At 44.2% G+C, this 25,805-nt stretch overlaps 1 protein-coding gene across 1 annotated transcript in view; it reads right to left on the bottom strand.

Moving 5' to 3' along the window:
* Window positions 1-1,692: 1,692 nt before the first annotated feature.
* BLTP2 (bridge-like lipid transfer protein family member 2) overlaps window positions 1,693-25,805 on the bottom strand; it is a 47,852-nt gene continuing 23,739 nt past the window's right edge. The window contains exons 7-11 of the mRNA XM_088459011.1: window positions 11,597-11,732; window positions 11,084-11,214; window positions 3,585-3,686; window positions 3,219-3,353; window positions 1,693-3,049 (exon numbers count right to left, since the gene is read on the bottom strand). Coding sequence (XP_088315137.1) covers window positions 2,873-3,049; window positions 3,219-3,353; window positions 3,585-3,686; window positions 11,084-11,214; window positions 11,597-11,732 — 681 coding nt within the window. The 3' untranslated portion in view covers window positions 1,693-2,872. The remainder of the gene's footprint in view (window positions 3,050-3,218; window positions 3,354-3,584; window positions 3,687-11,083; window positions 11,215-11,596; window positions 11,733-25,805) is intronic.

Below are 25,805 nucleotides of genomic sequence, written 5' to 3'. Positions count from 1 at the left end.
AGAGGAGAGCTGCTGGTTGGTTATAACATTAAAGCCCTTTTGCTATAGAGCTAACCTATCTGCTGAAGCGAGCACTGCTAGAACCGCGCTACTCTCATCTGAGAGCACGAGCCCGCCTATAGATGGCGCCGCTAACATGCATGACGCACCCTTTCCATAATACCGGCTTATAAACACGCACCTGTGCACTGTAAGGCTCACCTCTGCCCACTTATAGTAAAAAGTGAGCTGGGCGTATGTAAGGTAGACCTGGACAACCTTTCGCCCCCCCCCCCCCCCCTTGAGAGCAGGGTACGGGGAGTCATCGGCAGAAGCCTCGCCAGCGTAACACATTTATAAGGCTGAGCCCTTGTTGTCAACAAGGGCAGCCTATTCTGCGCAGGGGCCAAGAACCGCGCTGCCTCATGTAGAGGGACTCGTCTGTCTTCCTGAAGCCGGCACCTTACACTGCTTATGGCAGATGGCGGGACCTCGCCTGTCAGTGCTGTAATGTTTAATGTGCAGCAGTGAGGCGTCTGTCATTACTGTGTGATCTACTCACACCGACCAGCATTACTAATCCTATATAGAGGGAGGGAGGAGCAGGCGTCCTCAGTGACCGCCGCGGCATCACCGCGCTTCTGATGTTGCAGGGGCCGCTCTCCATCCCCTCCTTAACTTAGGAGGGGATGGCTAGGAATAAGCCAGAGACCCTGACGCTGACTGCCGAGTGCAGCGGCGGGTCTCGTCAGCAGCTCTGACACCACCACGTGGCAGGTTGGAAGGAGCTGTGTGTGACAGCCGCGCAGCACGCGCTGTTCCTAAGCCCAGCGTTTTGGCCCACCACTCCAGCTAGTCAGGAGTGGTGGGATATACTTACAAACTGCTGCGGCCGGGTTGCTGGGCTGGGGGGCAAATGAGGAAACCCGGATACGAACCGGTTTCAGTTGTGGTGGGTCCTCATGGAGTCCGATGACTCTGTTAAAAGCCCCCCCTCAGGGTCACCAGACACAGGCTGCAGTAGCCGTGGTGGTGCCCTCCCGGCGGCTGCCACGTAGCAGGCAGACTGCCACAGTAAACAGTCTGCCTGTCCTCAATGCTTTAAATAAAAAGCTCTAAAAAAATAAAAAAACATTATATTAAAAAGGCTGGAGACAGCCTGATGTGCTTCCGGTTCTCTCGGGCACATTCTAAAAACTGGGGCTGATGGGGCATAGAGGGGGAGGACCCAGTCACACTTCTAGATTTTTTAAAGTGCCAGGCTCTACTCTACCACCGTCTATACCCCACTGTCTTGAAGTCCAGTGTCCCCTTAGTGGATGATCGAGAAATAACCAAAATATCGAGCTGCATCACAATACTTATGTAAGGTTGGCTGAAGTAGACACAAAACACACATTTCTGTTAAAAGTAACAATATGATTTTAATAATTGTTGGTGAAGAGCAATCTGTACCAAAAAGTGCAAATGTCTGTAGATGAGAGCAGGAGTTTATACACCTATATAGCAGCAACAACTGCACCCAGTCCCGTCCCAATGCATATAAATATGTATATATACATTTATAAAAACGTAATCACCACCTCTGTAAATGCTCTTACACCATAATCATCAAATGCATTATGACAAAGTTAAGTGAAATCCATCCCCATCTGCCTGGTAGAGGTTTACTCCGGATATGTACAACCTCTACCTGTATTAATAACAATAGAATGCACGAAGGGGGCAAAGGCAACAGAACAATGACATTTCAATTATTAGAATTACAAATTAATCTCTTGAAAAATAAATATTTACTTTATTATCAGGAAGCGGTTTTCATGTAATGTTCATTAACCTTTGATCACAGATTTTTGCAACTAGTAAGATCAGCAACATATGTAAATCCTGCGGGCAGCAATTGATAGTGAAGCAAAAGAGCCAACAAAATGTTAGCAAAGGGGTTAAAGAGGGAGTTACTGCCTCCTATATCAGGTCCCAACTAGCTGCTGAATGAGATGGTTATGTTCTCATCAATGTCATAGTTGCAGCATTAACTAGGCTCTTATTGCTGAACCACATAGGATACTTGTCAGGCAGGAACGGTGAAACTATTGATTATCTCAGAGTTGCCACTTGTCCACAGCTCAGATGGGCTTATTTAACAACATGGTGCAATGTGAAATGAGCTGTGACCAATAGAAACCAGTCAGAATATAACTGTTTTCAATAACCGTTCTATAATAGAAGCTAACATTTGATTGGTTATTATAGGTTACAGCACTGCTAGGTTACAGCACTGCGCTGTGTTTTACATAAGTCCCAGTCAGTTTTTGCTGTAGTTCAGTAGGTTGATGTTACACTGGTGTCTTACACATACACAGATAAGCATGGCTTCCTCCAACTCTGTTACAATTAACTTTGGTAAATGTAATGCTATAACACAGAGTCCATGGACTTTACAGTAAAGCTCTGACTCTCCCATGCCACATGGGTTCCTATTTAATACACCATCACTGGTGCCAGCCTCAGGCACATGAAAAGGCTGTACTGCATCATGTGTGACTCACATCTAACTTTGTCTTGGGATTTTTACCCACCAATAAAACATTCATTGAATGTACTTTCTGATTATACCACCTGGCAGAAATGTGAGATTGACTTCCAGTACATCCCACGGACAGGAAAGAGACAAGTGAGGGGGATGTAGCGATGTGCACGGTTCTCCTTGTTATCGTATCACCATCTTCATGGAGAGAAATAATGCTCCACATTGGTATGACTCTATGCCTTACGAAAGGACAACACCGACATCATTAACCTCACAGTCATGTCACTGACATGTACTCTAGAAGAGCATCATTTACATCAAGCAACTCTCTGAACTACAGAGCCATATATTTCTCCTGACATTTTATTTTCTCCTCCCGAATATGGACTTCTTGCCGGGGTTTTTATCACCCATGCTGAGACCGATCAGCAGCCGTGCTTTCTCATCCTCCTCCTGCTGATTCATGTCAGTCTTTGCCTCACTCTTGCCTTTTGTTTCTGCACCTGCAGCTGGCTTGAGACGAAGCTTCTCTTTAATCACCTGCACGGCAAAGAAAATATTATTGTCAAAATAATGCAATAACACCTATATAGATATCCGGTGATTCATAGTGGACAAATAATGTTGTAGTGGATCATTGGGAGTCTTTGGCTGATAGAACAAACAGGAAATTATACAGTAATAATTGCAGAGCAACCGCTTGTCTCACCTGTGCAACCAGTGCCTTGCGACTGTCTCTCTTCACAGCCATTGCAAAGTCCAGCCACGTCCAGGTGTTGTTGTGATACTCCAGACATGGCAACACCAGAGTCAGGTCTCCCCAATCCACACTGTTTTTCTCACCCTGCATGTCCAAAATTCAGATAAGAGAGTTTTAATTGTAAACTGTACAAATATACAGTCAAACCAGTACTTCAATAGAGACATTCTAGACATGCTAAAAGGCACTTAAAAGGTAAAGAGTTTGTCTATGTGGTCTACACACACATATACATACTTACATATAGACCTATAAAAGAGCATAAAGTGCAATTCATCATTTAGAAGTAAGAGGAGTCCGTTCCACTGTATGTACCTTGTAGCTGACACAGAGAGGCACCTGTGGAATTTTGATGTAGATAAATGAATTGTTCATGGCAGCTCGCTCTTTCATCTTGTCCAGATCATCCACAGGATGCTGTGAGAAGAACAGAACACCCATGAGGCAGAAGATAGTGCTGATCAGTAAAAGGCAGGATTTGAACTTTTGCCTGTACACATAATCCCCACCCACTGTACCCCATCCAGAGACATGGTGGGTAAGTAATCACAAGTCATACACTGTAGTAGCCGGTCTATTTTTTGTTGACCACATCGTAATAGGGCATATGTGGGAACCCCTTATTGTGCCAAGTCATCAAGTTTCAATAAGAGGTAGGCATCAGTCTTTGCTAAGTATTGCATATTCTTCCAATCTGGAAATAGTAGAGAACAGCTACGGAGTCCATAAAGAGGAAAATACAATATCAGTACATTTAACAATGACTTCCCCTTGTCGAAAAATAAGAGCTATGGTATAACATACCTTTGTTAACTTTTTCTTTGAGGTCCATAGGGTCCACAGAAAATACCTTGGGTTACGTGGTTGGAGTGATCCAGGCACCAAACAATTAACAAGCTCTCAGCTCCCAGGATTCACTGGGTCCTCCTCCATATACACCCCGCCCCTGGCTACAGGCAGTTAGTTTGTTTTCAAGCCCAAGCAAGACAAGGGAAAAAGATAAGAAGGAAGAACCCTTGTACTCCAGAAACACTCTCTCTTAAGAAGAGGGAATCATGGAAAATACAAAAGAAGAGATTACCCAATAATACCAGGTGCATTAGGGTGGGTGCTCTGTGGACCCTATGGACCTCGAAGAAAAAAAATAAAAATAAGAGTTAAAAGGTATATTATACCATAACTCTTATTTTCTTCTTCGGGGTCCATAGGATCCACAGAAAATACCTTGGGGTTGTCCCAAAGCAGTTCCCTTTAAGGGTGGGTATGCTCCTGTGTTTCAGTAGAAAGGAGAATCCTACGCCCAAAGGAAGCATCCTGAGAGGCAAATGTGTAAAATGCACCACGACGAACTGCCCACGATGGTCCCAAAGATTGAGTAGAATGTGCTGTTTGGAACAACAAGACCAGCTTGTGTGTATGCTTGAGACATTGTCATAAGCAACCATCTGGCCAAAATCTGTTTGTTAGCTGGCCAGCCTCGCTTATGACAGCAATACAACACAAATAGAGAATCTGACTTTCTAATGGAGTTGGTGCGATCTACATAGATACGTAGTGCACGGAAAACATCCAGTGATGCTTCACCTGCCGAGAGGCCTGAAGCTTGCAAAGCCGGAACCTCAATTTCTTAATTTACATGAAACCGGGATACCACCTTAGGAAGGTACCCCGCCCTAGTACAAAGAACAGCTCTATCCTGATGAAATATCAAACAAGGAGAGCATAAGTAAGAAGTTATATTTTGAAAACATTGTCGCATCTCGATCAATTGGATAAAGTTAATGCTTTGGATGCTGTGGTGAGGAGTGGGATGGGAAGGCCGTGGTCTACTTCATTACTTTATGATTATGTACGGAGAAGGCTGGATCTTGCTAAGATTGATACAGGTTTGGCCAAATGGAAGGATACGTTTCCAGATTTAACACTTCAATATGTCATTACATCTTGTACTACACTAAATAAACAATTGGTATCTTCTTCATATGCTGAAATGCATTACAAAATACTGCATAGTGCGTACTATACACCAAAACTTAGACATTTAACAGGAATATCAGATAACTCTAATTGTTTTAAATGCTCAACACCCAACGCTGACATAGTACATTGCTTGTGGTCCTGTGAGATTGTTCAGATATTTTGGAGAGAAGTACAGTCTTACATAAATAATTTATTAAATATCTCTTTTGAGATATCGATAGCCTGGGCGCTATGGAATCATTATTCCACCGAGACTCAACCGAGAATATCAAAAGGAAAACGCTTACTATTAGCTAGAGTTGCGGGAACAGCAAAAAAAAAAAACTATCCTTTTACAGTGGATCGATCCTAATTCTGTTCCCTTAACGCTTATGTTACCAAGATTAATGTATCTTTATCAGATGGACTGGGTGGAAAGCTCGCTTGATACTGAAAATAGAGCAAAACAATTATTTGAGATATGGCTTCCTTATATCAGTATTTTACCGCCACCTATTAAAGAAAATATAAAAGTAAAATAGTAATTATGAGCACGTGGTATAATACAGAGATACTTGAGAAAGGTCATCCACCATTCTGTGGGTAAATCATATTGTTTAAAGCTAATTTTGTAGTACAGGAGGGTTTTTGTACAATACAGTCACTATATGGTTCATGTTGTGTTCTACGTATTTTTCTGAGATGCTGACTAATAAGTGGAGAATCTGTCTTTTATTGTATGACATACATTTTAGTCTCTTCTATATTATTATGTCATAGAATTGTTACAATTGCAAATTATATTGAGAAATGTATTCTCTGTTTAAATTGTGTAATAATAATAAAAATATTATTCAAAAATAAAAGGAGAGCGAAAAAGAAAGGGCTGCCAAATCAGAGATAGCCAGAAGAAAAACGGTCTTCGCTGTCGCAGTTTAGGTCTACTAATTTCAGGGGTTCGAATGGGGGAGCCTGTAATACCCTGAGAACCAACGTCAAATACCACGGAGCTACCGGGGGGACAAAGGGAGGCTGAACCCTCAGAACACCTGAAAAAATATTCTAAACATCAGGCAATGGTGCGATCCTTCGCTGAAACCAAACTGAAAGTGCAGATGCCTGAACTCTCAGGGTGGCCAGATGGAGACCCCGATCTAACCCAGCCTGAAGAAAAGAAAGCACTCGAGAGACCCTAAACACCTTAGGGTCACATTTTCTGGATATACGAATGCCAAATCCTATAATAAATGCGGGCAGAGGAAGGTTTCCATGCCCTCAGCATTGTCTGAATTACAGAATTGGAAAAACCTTTTGCTTTTAAGATGGAGGTCTCAAGAGCCACGCCATCAAAGACAGACGAGGAAGGTCCGGATACAGGCAGGGAACCTGTATTAACAGGTCCGGCCTTAGAGGAAGAGGCCACGGAGTGTCTATGGACTCTGTAGGTCGGTGAACCAATGGCGTCTGGGCCAAGCAGGAGCTATCAGTATTACTGTGCAGCCTTCCTGCTTGACCTTCCTGATGAACCTTGGAAGAGAAAACAGATACGCCAGTCTGAAGTTCCACCTTACTGCCAGAGGTTCCACAAACTCAGCTGCATGAATCCTGGTTCTGGACCCGTACCTGGGGACCCTGTGGTTGTGATTTGAGGCCATAAGGTCTACGTCTGGAAGACCCCATCTGTCCACCAGGCTCTGAAATACCTGTGGATGAAGAGCACACTCTCCAGCATTTATATCCTGCTGACTTAGGAAGTCTGCTTCCCAATTGAGGACTCCTGGTATGAACACATCCGATATCGCCGAACCAGAATGTTTGATACTTCCGCCATGGCAGCCTGGCTACACGTGCCTCCCTGATGATTGAGGTAGGCTACCGCGGTGGCATTGTCGGATTGTACCTGGACCGGCCTACCCTTTAGCATTTCCTGCGCTCTGAATACTGCCCTTAGTTCCAGGATGTTTATGGACAGGAGACTTTCCCTAGTCGTCCATTTTCCTTGAAATGTGTGTCGACCTGTCACTGCGCCCCATCCGCGGAGGCTGGCATCGGTCGTAAGGAGTATCCAATCCGGAATCCAGAATGGGCGACCCTTATTGAGACTGTACGTCTGCAACCACCATGACAGAGACAGTCGCACTTCCGGCGAGAGACGGATCGTCTGACTTTATTGAGTGGTACTCCCTGTTCCAGTGCGAGAGAATTAACCGCTGCAATGGTCTGGAGTGGAACTGGGCATATTCCACCATGTCGAAGGTGGACACCATGGACCCCAAAACCTACATTGCTGCATGAACAGATACTGACCAGCTGTGAAGAAGCCTGCGTATCCGCAGCTGAAGGGCTGCTATCTTGTCTTCTGGCAGATATAGCCTCTGTGCCAGATAATCCAAGTGTGCCCCTAACTGCACCATCTGCTGTACTGGCAGAAGCGATGACTTCTTCCAATTTATGATCCATCCATGTCTGTGTAAATAGGCAATTGTCAGTCTGAGATGATGCTGCAACTCTTGTGGCGATTGTGCCAATAGTAGGAGATCAATCAGGTATGGCAGTATCCTGACCCCCTTTCGCCTGAGGCAGGCCTTCATTACTGCCATGATTTTGGTAAACATCCGAGGGGCTGTTGATAAACCAAAAGGCAGTGCCTGAAATTGGAAATAGCTATGCAGCACTGCGAACCACAAAAACCGTTGGTGGGACGGTATAATTGGTACATATAGATATGCATCTTGAATATAGAAAGACACCATGAAATCCCCCGGTTCCATTGTCAACACAATCGACCGAAGGCTTTACATAAGAAACCTGGGTACTCGGATAAATGTAATGAGTCCCTTCGGGTTTAGAATAGGCCGGTGAGACCCACTGGGTTTCTGAATAAAGAAGAGGTTGGAATAATATCCATTTCCGAGTTGATTCACTGGAACCGGGATTATTACCCCTGACAACAGCAGGGAGTATATAGCCTGATGGATGGCCAAGGCTTTCACAGAATCCGCTGCCGGAGTTGTGCAGAAAAACCTTTGCGGGGGACTTCTCCAGAGAGTCAGGGCGTACTCCTGGGAGTCCACCTCCCGAACCCAGGCATCTGTTGTGAGATGCCAGGTGTCTGAAAATCGAAGAAGTCGGCCTCCTTCCCTGGGATCCCCCAGGGGGAGGCCCATCTCATCAGGCTGCAGGTTTATCTTCAAACCTGGAAGCCGGACGTCTGTTTGGCCAGGACTTAGACTGTGGTTTCCTGCGAGAACTGGTTCTAGAGGAAGATTGACCTTTTGCTTTTCCTTGTGGCTGAAAGGCCCGAAAGGACGACTGCTTAGGTCTAGTAGTAGATGCTGAAGGTAGACCAGCCGTTTTAGAGGCTGCCACCATAGCAACAATCTTGTCTAATTCTGTGCCAAACAAAATGCCTCCTGTAAACGGAAGGGATTCCAGGGCTTTCTTAGAGCCTGCATCTGCTTTCCTGTCTCTTAACCAAAGGGCTCTCCGAGCCACCACTGAGACAGCTGATGCTTTAGAGGATAATATACCAGCATCCAATGCTGCCTCTCTCAAATAGGACGCTGCCTCCTTAACATAGGAGATAATTATCTGCTGTTCCTTGGAAGCTTCTGGAAGAGTATCTTCCAGTGCCTTCATCCATTCCTCAATGGCTTTGGAAACCCAGGCCGTAGCCAAGGCCGGGCGAGTACCAGCTCCTGCCTTGTGACAGGCTTCAAGTCTCCTATCTGTGGAACATTTAAGAGATGCAGATGGTATAGGCAATGTGGCACGCCTAACCAGATGTGCCACATGTGCGTCTACTGACGGCAGAACTTCCCATTTGTTGCACTCATCCAATGCAAAGGGGTATAAGGCCTCAACCTTTCTTGTAATATGGAATTTCCTATCTGGAGAACTCCATGCATCCCCCATAAGTTCCGAAAGGTGCTCAGACTTGGGAAATTCGGCTTTCACAACTTTCTGGCGTTTGAATAATGGAGCCTTTCTTTGTACCGGCTCCTCATCGTCTATGTTTAGTATCCCCACACTCAACAGAAGATGTACCAAAATCTGATGGGTGGATGATGTGTGAGGCCGACGGCATCCTGGTTTTTGGCTACACTGGCCTAGCTGCTTGCTGCAGTTGCTGGAAAGCTGCTGAGGACGAAGCCACATTCTGACCCGAGTGAGCATACATGTCCATCCAGGACGGATGCATAGGGGGGATATACATAGTAGGTTGCAGCTGCTGAGGGTATCCCATCATTGGGGCCGGCCCAGGGACCGCCAACCTGTCTGCAACCTGCGCCAAGGAGATTCCTTTCCAGAAGCTGGTAGGTTTGACTGATGTGGTGACCCTTTAAAACAGTGACCACATAATCCATCTTGTATGAAATCCTGTGGGGATAACCCCGCTTTGCAGGCCATACATGACACCAGCACAGGAGCAGCAGCCACCTGTCTTTCAGTCTCTTTGGACTTAACAATAAAGTTATACAAAGTCGGAGTATAAATGTGACAGTGTTTCACACCCAATATATCCCACACACACCTGTAGTAGAGGGTTAATGAGGAGAAACAGCAGTGATAGGACTGACAGTTATTCAGAAATAAAAAAGGCAGCATAACACACAGCAGATGTCATAAGTCACATGCAATGCACACAGATATACAACTGAGATAGATATGTGTATATGTGTGTGTATATATATATATATATATATATATATATAAACACACTAAGCTCTGTAGTCAACTACCAATAGCCCAGGTAGGATATGGAGCTCTGTATGACCTGATCACCGCAGGACAGGCATACAGGGAGACTGACACAACCTCATGAGCACACAGCCACCTTGAGTACCTGAGAGTAGTCTCTGGCGGACTCATATAGAGGGAGGCTGGGAGGAGCAACCAGGATGCGGAAACTCGAATCTGACCAGCGTCTGGGTCGGGGGAGGGGCCGCCAGGGGAAAGCGTACCTGCCCTTTGCTGTATGGAAGCACCTGGCACACTGACATGGCCGCCGCCATCAAGCCCCTGGCTGTCAGGATCCCTCATGTCCCGATGGTATAGTGTTGGAGATAGTTTGCACATGGCTCCTCACAACAGCGTCCCCTGGCGAGTCTCCACCGCCGGAGGCACGGACTGCCACATGGTTCCGTGCATCAGCGGCCATGGGGAACCACCTTACCTGCATCCCCGATGTTTCCGGTTGCAGTCCTGGGCCAGCTAAGCCTGCCGAAAACCCCAGCTCCGTCACTGGTGTTGCGGCGCTGGAAGACACGGCGTCTATCTGGACCCTTAGCTACTTTAGGTTCTCCCCTCAGTCAGCACTCACCGTTGCTCAGAAGAAAAAAAACAAAACAACTTGTTTGGGACTGCTGCCACAGTCCCACTGTCAGCAAGGTGCCTTCTCGCACCAAACAAAAAACTAACTGCTTGTAGCCAGGGTGTATATGGAGGAGGACCCAGTGCATCCTGGGTGCTGAGAGCTTGTTAACTGTTTGGTGCCTGGATCACTCCAACCTCATACCCCAAGGTATTTTCTGTGGACTCTATGGACCCGAAGAAAAAATACATAATTAAATGACAGTCTTATCACTACAAAAGTGATCTTTTACATGGGCATACTAGAAGGGAGTGATCGCACAGTAAAAAGGATTAATATACTGTTAAACTAGGTAACACAATATTAAAGTTCACCCATCAACTACAAATATTGGGGAAGGTGGCTCATTCCTAATGAATCGAGACACTGTACTTTCAGGACTATACGTTAAACATACAATATGGCTACCAGCAGTGTGTGCAAGTTACACGTGCGCTTTAAACATATTTGGTATATAAGTAGCGAGGTCCCTGAAACGTACCTCTGGTGCTTTTCGAAAAGATCGCCTGACCCCTGTTGTCCGATTTAAACCTTGTCCAACTCCTTTGCCTGGGCCAAGTGATACAGTGTCCTCTGCCACAATAAGCTGCCTGGGTTTTACCACTGGCATCCCTGGGACAATGAGTAAGAGCAATAAGATTTATGCAGCTCGTTATTCAAGTACAAGAGTAAAAGCCCATGTGCCCTTCCGTGGAGATACTTGGGGGTAAATTAACTAAAGTGAGATATTTTAGAAGTGAGATGTTGCCCATAGCAACCAATCAGAGTCTACTTAACATTTGACTAGCACCTTCTAGAAGATAATAGCTAGAATCTGATTGGTTGCTATGGACAACATCTCCACTTTTAAACACTCTCACTTTAGTAAATGTACCCCTTGCTGTCTGTTTTACGGTGATTAGCTATTATAGTTGCCAGTAAGTCACATATTATACAAAAAAAATTCTTAATAGGATAGATGGTATATACACTTTCAGGACATCCGGGGGCTCACCTGTTGTAACAAGTTTGGATTTATCCTCTTCATCCCCAACCTCTTCCTCCTCCACATTACGCCCAGGAAAGAAGAATCCCATCATCCTGTGGAAGAACTGATGTGTGATCTGGATGGTGAGAGGAACCACATTCACCTGCAAGAAGAGATGAGCATCTCTTTATCGTCGTTGGGTAAAACCATACAGTAAAGTCACACTTTTTTCTATTTTTACATTAGAAGCTCTTAGAGAAACTGAGAAATATCAGCAGCAGAATGCACAATCAGCATCAATGCACACTATACACATATCTGGACCTGGAGCTTTTCAACTCTCATTCATACATATTAATGCAGTTGCACCTGTTCTCACACCATTACATTAACTGAAGCTTCTAAACTTTTAAGCAGCCATTGCAGCTTCCCTTTTCTTAGCCTGGTTCCTTCTCAGCTTCCTGTCCATTACATCAGCTGCAGTTACTCCAGCAACTACACTTTCCACCGCTCCCACTTTTCCTCTTTTATTCTACTATTAATGAGCAGGGTCTTCCTTTGTGCTTATGGGGAATGGATTGGGTATTATATGTCAACAAGCAGAATATTGCCAATGTCATACTGTCGACATTGTGAACGTCGACAGTATTTTAGCCTAAACCTAATGGGGCATACACACTAGACGATAAAAGTGAACAATATGAACGTTAATGATATCGTTCAACGCTATACTGTTCATATAGTCCAGTGTGTATGCACCAAACGACCAACGATGCACGCTCCCGCGGTCCGTTAACGATGTTAGCTGTCATTCAAACATGCAGGCCAATCTGACGATATCATCAGAAAGGTCCTGTTCAGTGATGTGGCAGGATGACGTCACTCAACGATATCGTTCAGTGTGTACACCCAATATCTTTCATACAGCACATGGTCTAGTGCATATGAGCCTTAACTCTAACCAAAGAAAACTCTCAACATAATTGCAGCCTGATCCTAATTGCAACCTAACCCTAATTGTATTTGCCAACATTGTTATTGTTGACATTTACACAATGTCAACAATTTGAAGATGTCGACGTGTTATATGTCAACATTCTAAACATGTCAGCATCCTGATTGTCGACAGTCATAACATATCGACATTCTGGTGTTGACATTTTGATTGTCGGCATTCTGAATGTCGACATGTTGACTGGAGCACATAAGGAATACATGTACACTTTTGTTTTTAACGGTAAATCACTGTGTAAAGACAGAATTTTTGTACTTTCCGTGAAATCCTTTTCGGTGAATTAGTTGAGGGACACTGATGCTCGGGTACAGAGTCCATCTTGGCACTTTACGAAATATGTTTATAGGGCAACCAGAATGTAAAGGGTGGGTGGATGGTATCCCCCAATGGATTCAGATATAAGGTTTAAATAAGTACAAAAATCTAGTTCTCTCCTACATCATATAAAGGACACAGATACTGGGGAGTTGCTAAAGCTGCCCTTACCAGTAAGTGTGCGCAGAATTTGCGTTGATCAATAACACCAGCATCATGCATTGTCAGTTTTTTTTTTTTTTTATACTTTTTTTTTTCTCTTTATTGGAACATGACATTATGGTTTAATTATAAGAAAAAGATATTAATGTCAGAGATTAGAGGATACAGAAAAAATATTAACATAATATAGATATGTACAGTAACATTTGCGATGACATCTGAAACAGGTGACTATTGTGAAAATCATAGAAGAACTATCCTCAATCATAATATTAATGTGAATGCAACAAAATGCCTATGTTCCAACCACTTTATCTAATTTTCCTAAACCAAATAAACATCACCGTCTCTGGTGTGAAGACCAGCGAGGGTCAGGCAAATCTTAAGCAAACACTAAACTTCGTCAGTATCAAGTGCTACATCTGGGTCAGACTAAGGAGCAGGAGACACTTTAGAATAATCCACCCCTTGTTACCGTGTGTAATGGCGGACTACATGTTTAGATAAACTCACATAAAAATGAAAGTGCTTAATGTCTTCAAATTCTAAACAGGAAGACATGACAAGGGGATTATTTGGATGGGCATGAGTAAAGGGGCTATGCATAATAAAAAAAATATATATATATATATATTTCCGTACTAAACAGCTACTACTTGAACAAATAAATCAGCAGTAGTTATACATAACATTAAACAAATCCACGCTAATCGTCGAGTTTAGGGAAGATAAAATAATAATTTAAGGGTGTATAACTAGAAAGGCTCAAGAGATAATAAAACCTATGTTCTGTGGATAGGTGAGTACCACATTAATTTGTAAATTAGCAGTAAGTGCACATAACTTCAGACAGAACCAAGATCCAAGCCAATAGTCTAGTCAAGGGGATATTAAGTAAACAGTGGACAGCGTGTAATTAAAAGGAGATAAAAAGCCTGTGTTCTGCAATAAGTAGGTACCACTGTTGTTTGGGCAGGTACCTAGTCATAATGTTAGCGGTGTATTTCAAAAATTGGGCTTGGACAAGACCAGTACTTCTATGTCCCCCCTCACCCCTAGTTGGTAATAAATGGCTCTTGTCCTCCTGCAATGTTTCTGACCTCCAGTTAAGGGCTGATGCTTGGGTTAATACCGAGAGGAATGGGTTAAACAGAGTCTGCCCAAGGACACAAGTGGACTCCTCCACAAATTCTGCAATAACAAGATGAGCAGTGAGCGGTGACTGTAGGTCAGTGCCTTTGTCAGTATCTTCAGCTGCATATCTAGCAAATGCCAGGTCTGGGTCATGTTGAGGAACAAATGAAACCTTGGAATTATCTACCCCCTGTTCCTGTGTATCATGGCAGCCTTGATGGTCAGATAAAGGGGTAAGAAGGTGGTCAAAAGAAGACATTAAACGGTCAAATCGTTTATCCAATTCGGGTAGTAATCGCTTTAGTAACTCAGTCGTCAGTGTTTTAGCGATCAATGTAGTATCAAACATTGACATATTGATACACAGAATGAATTACACTGACCAAGTAAATCAGAAAAATATAACACTAGATGTATTATTAATGTGCAACACTAGGTGGCAGTATTACAGCATGCAATATAAGAATCACACACGTAAAACTAGGTAATGCAGATTTTACAAAACAATGGGATTGAAAAGTACAAATTTTGTCCTGACACACTATGGGAATGAAAATATAACATTAAATTAAGTCCAAACAGTGACACAATACATGGGATAATTATCCAATTAGTCAGCACTGATCAGCAGTAGGACGGAGATGCAGTGCAGTGATAGCATGTGAGAAGGGGGAAAGGGGAGAACACAGGAGGAGGGTAGGGAAAGGTTATGGATATGGGGGCAGATAAATACTTTGGGATGGGGAGGAATACTTCAAATAGCGAGTCTCTGACAGGAGAAGCTGACACAGGTCTGCAAGAACTATCCCTTGCTGTAGACGGATGATGGGCAGCAGGAGGTGATCAGCTGTCAGCAATAGCCCTCCGTGCAGGCACCAGAAGTGAGGTAATGGCAAAAGCTGAAATCTGCACCCACCACAGGAAAGCTGGCACTACCAGATGGGTGTGCAGGCTCCAGTCAGAAAGATCCAGTCAGAGATGAGTGCAGAACCCGTGCAGTACACAGTGACAGATTAAGTAAAACAGTCCAAGCAGCTGCCGTTGGGCAGAGAAAGGAGCAGATGCCGTGCACAGGAAGCAATGGGGATCTTGCATACAGGGAGCAAGTACAGCAGCAGGACAGCAGTCACAACCCGGAGATTCCAGAACCCAGTTTGCAGGTTGAATCACACAGCAGCCTGGCATCCAGAGCGTCCAATCCACCAGTAGGTAAGCTCCGCAGAGGCTGAGAGGGAAGGTGGTAGAGGAGGGATAACAAGACTTCTAACTGGCCTCACAGCTCTCCCTCACATGCAGGAGAATCAGGGAAAGGCATCACGGCAGGCACACTAGTGTGAGGCAGTAGATTACACCCCAGCAGAAGCAGTGTAGCACACGCACTGTATTTTCACGCCAACAGGATGCTGGCAGTCATGCAGGCCGTCCAATTTGATAGCCAGACTCCGGTGGATAACAAACCCTGAGGTCTAAGCAGGTTTCTTCACACTCCCCTACAATTAGGGAAAGCTGTGGAGTAGAAATGAGCTCTCTCAAGGTAAATAAAGAGTAAGATCAAGATAGATTCCACTTAAGACCTCAGGAGCTCAGGTAAAATGCGGCCATGCTAGATGCCCCGCCCACTGGAAGTCCCGTAATTATTTTTTTTTAATCAGAACAGAGCTGTCCTGCATACCAGACACTTGTACCAGCTGAAGGTTGTTTTCAGATTCTTTTCAGATCAGGTTATGGTTACCCTTACTCTGGGCAGTACCTTGCCTCGGGCTTTGGCGATTTTCTTTTATTCTTGATGTGATTCAGGCTATAAGTATCTATAATTATCAGCTCCTATACAGAAAACAGACAGACAGTCTTCTGGTCCTTTACAATGCATAAGAGAGATTGGCAGGATGGATCACGATTACAATCTGACAAGCCTATGCTTTGGAAAGAGGTCCAATTCTTGGCTCATTCAGATTGATGAACACCTCTTGGTCAGCGTGGCAGAGTGTAAAGCCAGGTACATACTAGACCAGAGGTTTCCAAACGCGGTCCTCAATGCTCCCCAAGATATCCATGGTTGAGCACAGGTGACTTAATTAGTACCTCAGTTAATTTGAGCCTTGAGAACAGCGTTTAGGAGCCTCTGCACTAGACTATATGTTGTCCGATCCCGCGGATCGGGCCGTCGTTTCAGCCACTTTGTCACTATGCACTTTTGGCACTTTGCGTGCTCCCACAAGATGTTCATCAGGGTCGTTCCATTGGCCTGCATGCACAGACGATGGAGTGACCCAGCTGCCAACACCGGCAAGGTCAATAGTGCCGGTGAACTATATATCAGGTGGTTGTCCAGTGTGTACCAACCACATGATATATTGTTCATCTACACTGTTGGGAGTTGCATTGGCAGGTCACTATGGGTGTACCCAGCTTAACAGTTATTCAAGGCAGCCACCTGGCCTTCAGTTCCTACTTTTGCAAAGCTCTTCTTTTAATTCTAAATTTAATGTATTTGTAGCTTAAAGTTTTGAGCCCAGATTTGTCTGAGAGTACCCTTCATTAGGAGCTGCTTTCAAACGTCAACAAGGTATAACAGTGTCTCCCGGACAGGAAGTACTAGAAAAACAAGATCACTGACGCTGGGATATGAGGGAGGGCCCGAGGAGTAGGCACTAAAAATAATTGACTGACTGAAACTCCCCCTCCCTTATATACCCTCCCCTTTCTCTAGCTCTCCAGTTATCTGACTAGCAAAGCCAAAAGAAAAGAATAAGAGATGAACATAAGAATCCATGACACACATCAGGGAGGGAACTCCCAGATGGACTCAGAGGAATTGATTCTACGGTGAGTAACCCAGAATCTTGTTTCCTCTTTCATCCAATCTGGGAAGCACTGATGCTGGGACTTCCCCAAGCAAACCTTAAGAGGGAGGGGGATTACGCACATGCAATGCTGTATGCAATAATTTTGCGAGCAAAACTTGCATCTTTAGCCACAAATGTGGTATCACAAACCGTGCCAGAGACCTCCGCTCCAGACTCCTGTACCTTCCTGTACATCTGTACCGTCGCGGCCTGCTGTGCCATCAGCCTGTTTCTCCGGTGATTTCTGATGCGGGGTCTCCACTGAAGAATTGTCTGCAGCATTCCCGTTGTTGCCTGTGTCCCTCTGCAGCAGAACCATGTGCGCGCGGCTCGCCAGCATTCGAGCTTCCCGAGACTTGGGCGCAGCCATCTTGGGCCAGGTCAGGTGATACTCGTGCATCCAGTCAGCAGCAGTCCCAAGTTGCCTCAGCCAATCCGTTTCAGCCTGGTGCTATAGAAGACCTCCCTGTAACACATGCTGGTTGCCAGTACAACAATGACCACTGCTGCAGCATGACCTAAGTTCCTGAGCTCCCGGTGTGAAACCTATGCTTCCCAGCACAACAAGCAAATTCCAAGTTCTTCAGTTCAATCCATGATACTCCAGTCCAGAGTCAAATCCAGAGTTCTTCAGTTCAATCCACGATACTCCAGTCCAGAGTCAAATTCCAAATTCTTCAAGTTCAAACCACGTTACTCCAGTCTGGAGATCAAGTTCATTTAAGTTCCAAGTCTACAGTCTTATTCAGCACCTTCTAGTTGCGTTCTCTCTGCTCAGAGGACTCTAGAATTTCTTCTTATACCAGTCTTCTTTTATTACAACTCTATGAGCAGAAACTATATTAAACCGTCCAGTTTCAAACCACCTACTGATCCAGGTGTCTCTATCCAACACCCCAGTTCGGGTACACAACTCCAAGTTCCTCAGTCCGTGACGGTGTGGAATCGATTAAATTTGGTAAATGTGTGCACTGAGGACCAGGTGGCCACCCTGCACAACTGCTCAATCGAGGCACCCTGCCAAGCTGCCCGTGAAGTACTCACGAGTCGAATGTGCGCGAATAGTATCAGGTACTGACCCACCCAAGGCTATATAGGCCTGCCTGATAGTGGAAGTAATCCAACGAGCAATAGACTGCTTAGAAGCTGGCCAGCCTCTTTTATGTATGTCATAAAGTACTAACAGTCTGTCTGTCTTACGCAAGGCAGAAGTCCTATCCACATATATTCTGAGTGCTCGTACCGCATCCAGAAACCGGACAGGACTCTCTGGATCAGGTGAATGCAGTACTGGAACCAAAATCTCCTGATTTAGGTGAATTTTGAAATCACCTTAGGAATAAAGGATGGCCGAGTGAGGAGAACAGCTCGTTACTTATGAAAAATCAAAAGAGGAAAGCTAGCTGACAAAGCCGCCAACTCCGTAGCTCTGCGAGCTGAGGAGATTGCCAAAACAATAGCTACTTTCCAAGTTAACCACCTTAATTCCACCTTCTAAAGTGGCTCAAAAGGAGCCCGCTGAAGAGCAACCAAAACTAAATTAAGGTCCAAGGCGGGACTGGTGAAACACAAGGTGGCTGGACATGAAACACTGCTTGCATGAAAGTTCTGACGTCTGGTATGGATGCCAGACGTCTCTGAAAAAATATAGTCAAGGTAGACACCTAATACTAATAAAACAATGAAGCGCAATCAAATATTTATTGATAAAAATGTATAATGATAAAAATATCACAATGGGAAAACTATATACAATTATGTCTCCCCTAAACAAAGGCTATCTTTAGGTCAAAAAATGGATACTATTAAAACAAAAAATATGTTCAAAAAAATATATATATATATGTGACAATAGAACTTGTTTAGTACATAAAATACAGACACATGCAAGATCAAATATTGAGTCCAATTAATACGGAATTATTGAAATACGATATTTGAAAATGTCTGTGGATGCGGATAATAAAATAGACCAAAATATCTGAAGTATAAACACCTTAATTCGTTTGTAAACTGTAAGATAACGAATATCTGTGAATTGTCTCAATGTAGCGAGTTCTTAGTAACGCTATCTTTGCTTAAGTCCCATATGAATCAATACATATATATTATAAACATATTCCTCCAGGAAGATAGGATACTGCAGAATCAGTCCATATAACAAAGGTGTATTGTTTAACAACACGTGGTGCACTCACGTTTGTAACGAATACCGGGTTTTCCTCTCTGTTATCTGGAGGTAAGTAACTTGTATTTTTTTTTTCTCCAGCAGCAATTGCCGATGAGATTGTCAGGTGGACTTAACCTGTATAGGTGCCAGGTATAGCCCCTCTATCCTCCAGAGACCTGCGCACCTGTGGTCTCCAAGACGGCAATGTCTATAGACGGCAGCAAGTCATTTACTGCCCGTGTGATCACACTGTCCGTTGCTGTGCCGGCTTATATAACCCGACCTCCGTTATTGCCGTTGTGGAGAATACAGACTTACAGATGTCTGATACATTGCCGTCTTGGAGACCACAGGTGCGCAGGTCTCTGGAGGATAGAGGGGCTATACCTGGCACCTATACAGGTTAAGTCCACCTGACAATCTCATCGGCAATTGCTGCTGGAGAAAAAAAAAAAAATACAAGTTACTTACCTTCGGATAACAGAGAGGAAAACCCGGTATTCGTTACAAACGTGAGTGCACCACGTGTTGTTAAACAATACACCTTTGTTATATGGACTGATTCTGCAGTATCCTATCTTCCTGGAGGAATATGTTTATAATATATATGTATTGATTCATATGGGACTTAAGCAAAGATAGCGTTACTAAGAACTCGCTACATTGAGACAATTCACAGATATTCGTTATCTTACAGTTTATTGCAACAAACTAATTAAGGTGTTTATACTTCAGATATTTTGGTCTATTATCCGCATCCACAGACATTTTCAAATATCTTATTTCAATAATTCCGGATTAATTGGACTCAATATTTGATCTTGCATGTGTCTGTATTTTATGTACTAAACAAGTTCTATTGTCACATATATATATATTTTTTTTTTGAACATATTTTTTGTTTTAATAGTATCCATTTTTTGACCTAAAGATAGCCTTTGTTTAGGGGAGACATAATTGTATATATTTTTCCCATTGTGATATTTTTATCATTATACATTTTTATCAATAAATATTTGATTGCGCTTCATTGTTCTATTAGTATTAGTTGTTGATCTTATTGACAGGTAGAGTATAGCCTGTCGTGATATTTGAAGCTGCATTCCTGCGGTCCTTTTATAAAACCACTGTGTTTCATATATACCTATTTCAGCGCTAGACTGCTTTTATCTGAAGGTAGACACCTGACCCCTCAAGGAAGATAGGCCTTTGGCCAATCCATCTTGTAAAAAAGAAAGTAAATGCAGCAAGCGAAACTGGGAAGCAGAAACTTTCCCAGTTTCACACCATTGGCTTTAAGCTTTCCACACCCTATAATAAATCATAGAAGTGGATGACTTACGAGTTTGTAACAGACTGGATAACGGCTGAAGAAAACCCTTGGGACCTCAAAAGACTGGTCTCAAGTGCCACGCTGTTAAAGCCAATTGAGGTAAATTGGGATGGAGGAATGGCTCTTCACTTAGTGAAAGTCTCCACGGATGGTTGGCCATCATAGACAGATAATTCGAGTACCACGACCTCCGTGGCCAGTGTGGCGCTATTAGAAGAACATGAGCTTTTTCTCGCTTGATCCTCTTGATTACATATGGGAGCATGGGAATTGGCGGAAAAAGGTACCCGAAGTGGAAGGACCACTTGGCTGTTAGGATATCCCACCAGAGTTGCTTGTGGGTCTCTGGATCGTGCCCCATAACTCGGAAGCATCCTGTTCAACCTGGAAGCCATGAGATCTATATCTGGCAGACCCCATTCCTCCACAATCATGTTGAATATGTGCTGATGCAGGAACCATTTCCCTGGGTGAACCCTGTGCCGAATGAGAAAGTCGGCTTCCCAGTTGTTCATCCCTGGGATAAAAATGATCGATATGGCTGGAATAAATCTCTCTGCCCACATCATAATCTGGGTGGTCTCTGCCATAGCCAAAGGACACCTGGTTCCTCCCTGTCTGTTGATATATGCCACCGCCGAAGCATTGTCTGACTGTATCTGTAAGGGTCTGTCTCTGAGTAGATCCTGTGCCTGAACCAGAACACGAAAGAAAGCTCGCAGCTCTAGCACATTGATTGACAACATCTTCTCTTCCAGAGACCAAACCCCCTGGAACTGGGACCCTAGAACTACTGCACCCCATCCCTGGAGACTGGCATCTGTAGCTACAAGCGTCCATTCCCAGGAGGAGAATTGGCAACCTCTGGACAGGTTGCGAGTGCAGAGCCACTAACCCAGGGATTGGCGCACCTGAACAGACAGGGGAAAAGAAATGTTGATCTAGACATTGATCCCACCACCTCCTCCAGCACTGAAGAATGAAATGCTGAAGGGGCCTGGAATGGAAGCATGTAAACGGAACTGCTTTGAACGCGGCCACCATCTTTCCCAATAGCTGCATGCAGCATAGCACGGACACCCTGTGTAGAGACAAGAATGTGCACCAGGGACCGCAACTCCCTGATCTTGTGCTCGGGCAAAAAAAACCTGCTGAGACAGAGTGTCAAACAGAAGGCCCAAAAACACCAATTTCTGTGTTGGAACCAATTTGGATTTGGGTAGATTGAGAACCCAACTGTGAAGTTCCAGAGTTGTCATGACAATCTGCAAGTGATCCTTCAAGAGTTCCTCTGAAGATGCCTTTATTAGCAAGTCATCTAAATAGGGAATTATCGTATTCCCAGGCGATGCAGAAAAGCTACCATAGGTGCCATAATTTTTGTAAACACCCTTGGTGCAGAGGAAAGCCCCGAAGGGCAGAGCCCAAAACTGAAAGTGCCAGGGGCCTACTGCAAACTGCAGCAGTTCGTGGTCTCGTTCCCAAATAGGTACATGGAGATACGTATCCTTTATATCTGAAGACGCAAGAAATTCTCCTACTAATATAGAGGCAATTACTGAACAAAATGACTCCATTCTGAACCTCCTCAACCTTATGTGCAGGTTGAGGCTTTTTAAATTCAAAATGGGGCGAAAACAGGATTTTGGTACTTACCGATAAATCCCTTTCTCCGATTCTACAGGGGACACTGGAGTTCAAGACAGTGGGGTATAGACGGTGGTAGAGTAGAGCCTGGCACTTTAAATAATTTAGAAGTGTGACTGGCTCCTCCCCCTCTATGCCCCATCAGCCCCAGTTTAAGAACTGAGCCCGAGAGGAGACGGAGGACAAAAGGAATATGAGGAGAAGGAGAAGACCACAGAACGGAACAAGACCGACTGAAGGAGAACACAGGAACCCACTGCAGGGAACACATGCAGTCACACAACCATATAAGGACCAAACAAAACGGCAAGTACGCAGCGCTGGGCGGGCGTCCAGTGTCCCCTGTGGAATCGGAGAAAGGGATTTATCGGTAAGTACCAAAATCCTGTTTTCTCCTTCATCCACTAGGGGACACTGGAGTTCAAGACAGTGGGGACGTCCCAAAGCCAACCTCCCGGGTGGGAAGCGCGGAGAACTTGTTGACCCTTCTGCCAAACCGAAGCCGGGACCGCCCAGAAACGGAGGCCCAATGGAAAGGCAAGAGCTGAGGATCAAGTGCCGTAGAGCCAGGAGACAATGAGAACTCCTTGCTGAACAGTCACAGAAATTCCAAAACCTACTGCGTAAATCGAGTGGAAAAAAAAAACGACTAGCCAGAGAACACCCGCAGATGAGAGGCATCAGAACACTGCAAGCTCAGCTGAAACAGACCAAGCCAGAGCGCAGGGAGCAGAGAACCCCAACCAGAATCCATAGGAGAAGGGCAGGAACACGAGACAAAACTCGAGAAAACAGGAAGCTGCAACAGTCGCAGATAGCAGAATCCCAGCACTGCTGGACTTAAATCATATAGATGGAAGTATAACGATACCAATCTACAGATACAGAGCTGATCCTGTCCACAAACTCCAACAAAGAGTATGCAGGGAGGCAAAAGGCAAGACCGAACAGTCACCCTGAACCATCCTAGATGTCCAACTATTACAAGGTTGTTAACCAGCGGAAGGGTTAGACCATAGAAGTCTCCAACGAGTAGAGATCCCACTGGACATGAGGCGGATTCGAGAGGATTGAGAATACAATTCCTTTCAGAGGGTCAGACAGCAGAACAACCCATTCTGAGAACAGAGGGAGAAAACAGTCACTGAAACCCTGCAGCTGAAAAGAAAACCACAGCCACAAACTCCAAACAACTTCCAACATGATGGAAGTGCGTGGTCAGTAGCAACTGCTGGCCCGAACATAGTAAAAAAACAACCAGGATATCCTAGCGGTAAAAGAGCATGGATGCAATAGCCACCCAGGGAGCGCTACCAATATAGGGAAGCATCCCATACAGCAAGGCTAGAGCACTAGGACAACTATGAAGGTACCCGTCAGGCATCTGTCAGTGTGCTGAAAATCTCAACAGATACTGAACAGGAAAACCAACCAACCAGGCCCCCTGCATAGAACATAGTGACTGTCACACTGTAATGTAAAGATGTGCACTAGCCCAGAGATGCGCTTCAGTCCATAACCCCAACAGATTTCAGTAGAATAGTGTCACTAATCTCAATGTTGGAACTATGCACCCACACACCAGGAAAACTCTAAAGTGTAGAGCCACCTGATTAAAATAGTGGATGGCTGCTAGGACAGCAGCTAGGGTGCGGAAGGGAGAAGAACGCTATGTATGTCAGGTTGCATGAAATAGGAGCATCTTCCGAGCCATTAGTAAGCTCTTACCTGTGAGCGACCAGAAGCTTTCTGGACGCTATGTAGAATGTCACTGACCTTTTCCATCACACAGTAACCTGCCACGTTAGGTATAGAGTAGCTTCAATGGGCTGAGACCAATGTCTACAGCACGGACTTCAGTCTGGAGATGTGCAGTAGAAAATACTGTAGAAACTAGCAAAACGTTAGTGGAGACAAGAAGGTCGTACAACAGGACTCTATACCTGAGCATGTTCCATTAGGGATGTGTATCCATATAGAGATTATACATATACCCCAAAAACAGTCTGCTAGTGTAAGTATCCTTACATTAACACTTATAACGGTGAAGTGCATATTATGCCCACCAATCTAATACAACCCAGGCCTGACCCTGCCTATATCAGCGGGTGGCCATAGGCCTTCATGTAATTTAATTAATTAAGCCCTGAGGATGGAATAGAACCTGGATTCTCTATGTACTGATAGAAATGTACCTAGGGGCCCTTTAGAGACTCCTTTTATTGAGATATGCGACAAGACAATAATATGGAGTACCAGAATCGATACTGAGAAGGGTACCTATACATAGACATAGGATGTGTTAGTTATCCCAAGTAAAGAAGGGACATATCTTAGGAAATATTCATACAAGGAATGGTTATAGTATAATATATATACCCACGTACACACCGACAAACATAATTGCATGAGAAGGCAATCTCTTTGAAAGGAAGAGTTAGTGCCAACATAGTAAGTTTACTTGTCAGACTCCTGCACCAGGAGATCAGAATGCCATATATATGTCCTGCATTCTTGGTGTATGTTTGCTACCAAGTGCGCTACTGGAGTGTAGTTGTAAATAATAATAATAATACGGTCCCCCGAAAAGGGGCGCCGTAGATAAAGACTGACGGGAACAGAACTAACACCCCAGGAGGGTGTAAGCACATATCTTTATATACATGTGTGGACACACAAGAAGGCCCCAGTCATGTATAGGGTCCATACTAGAAGCAATGCCTTAGGGAATTGTGACTATCACTATGTAAGCTGCAGAACATGACTCTAGTTTATAGAGCCACTATTTAATATGTATTGATAAAGCCTACAGTTTCTGTAATTCCCAGGCGGCTTCCCAACCGTGGAGTTATAGGTAACCTAATGATTGTGGAAGTATAGGCATCCTACACACATAGATAGATAGATAGATATATATATATATATATATATATAAATAAATAAAACACAACCAAATCCCTAGGGAGAGATAGTGTAAAGTGGAGTTTTGTACCAACTACCGCTTCAGGAGAGTCAAGCCTCTAGTTGCAGCATGCTAGGTATCAGACATAAAACTGATCAGAACAGATCCTACCCTTGTTCTTATGGTAAGGATAAAAAGTGATATCCACATATGCGTACCTACATACAAGATTAGTAGGAGACAATTTTTTTTTTTTTTTTTTAAACTAAAACATGAATCATATTAGAGCCATGGAAGGAACTGAGCCCCAGGACAACATTCACTCCAGACATGTATATGTTCTAAGGCAGGGCTTAGTATAAATTACAAATATATATACACATACATGTGCCTTACGGCTCATGTGCCGTGTGTGGCCATCATTCTGCTACAGCGTTTGGGCAGGATATTTTTGTAGCGCGCTGTCCCAGACTGGTATCTGTTACCGGTAACCATCTCCCTGGCAGTGCGTCACTAACTTAACCTTGTGTGTGCTGCCAAGGGAGCACATAAGATATAAATCTATATAGATGCACATATGCATACCTTTTAAGGGAAGCACAGAAGGCTGGTGAGAACTGGAAGTTTTTAAAACCAGCCTATAATTTAGCGTATATGCATGTTCATTTAGGCAGGGTAACTAGTGCACCATGAGGTAGCCTTCACAGACTAT

This window comes from Taudactylus pleione, unplaced genomic scaffold (genome assembly GCF_031769625.1).
Source record: "Taudactylus pleione unplaced genomic scaffold, aTauple2 ptg000886l, whole genome shotgun sequence".
In the NCBI taxonomy this organism is placed as follows: Eukaryota; Metazoa; Chordata; class Amphibia; order Anura; family Myobatrachidae; genus Taudactylus; species Taudactylus pleione.
The sequence above is the reverse complement of the archived record's forward strand: the minus strand, read 5'-3'. Positions and strand labels throughout refer to the sequence as shown.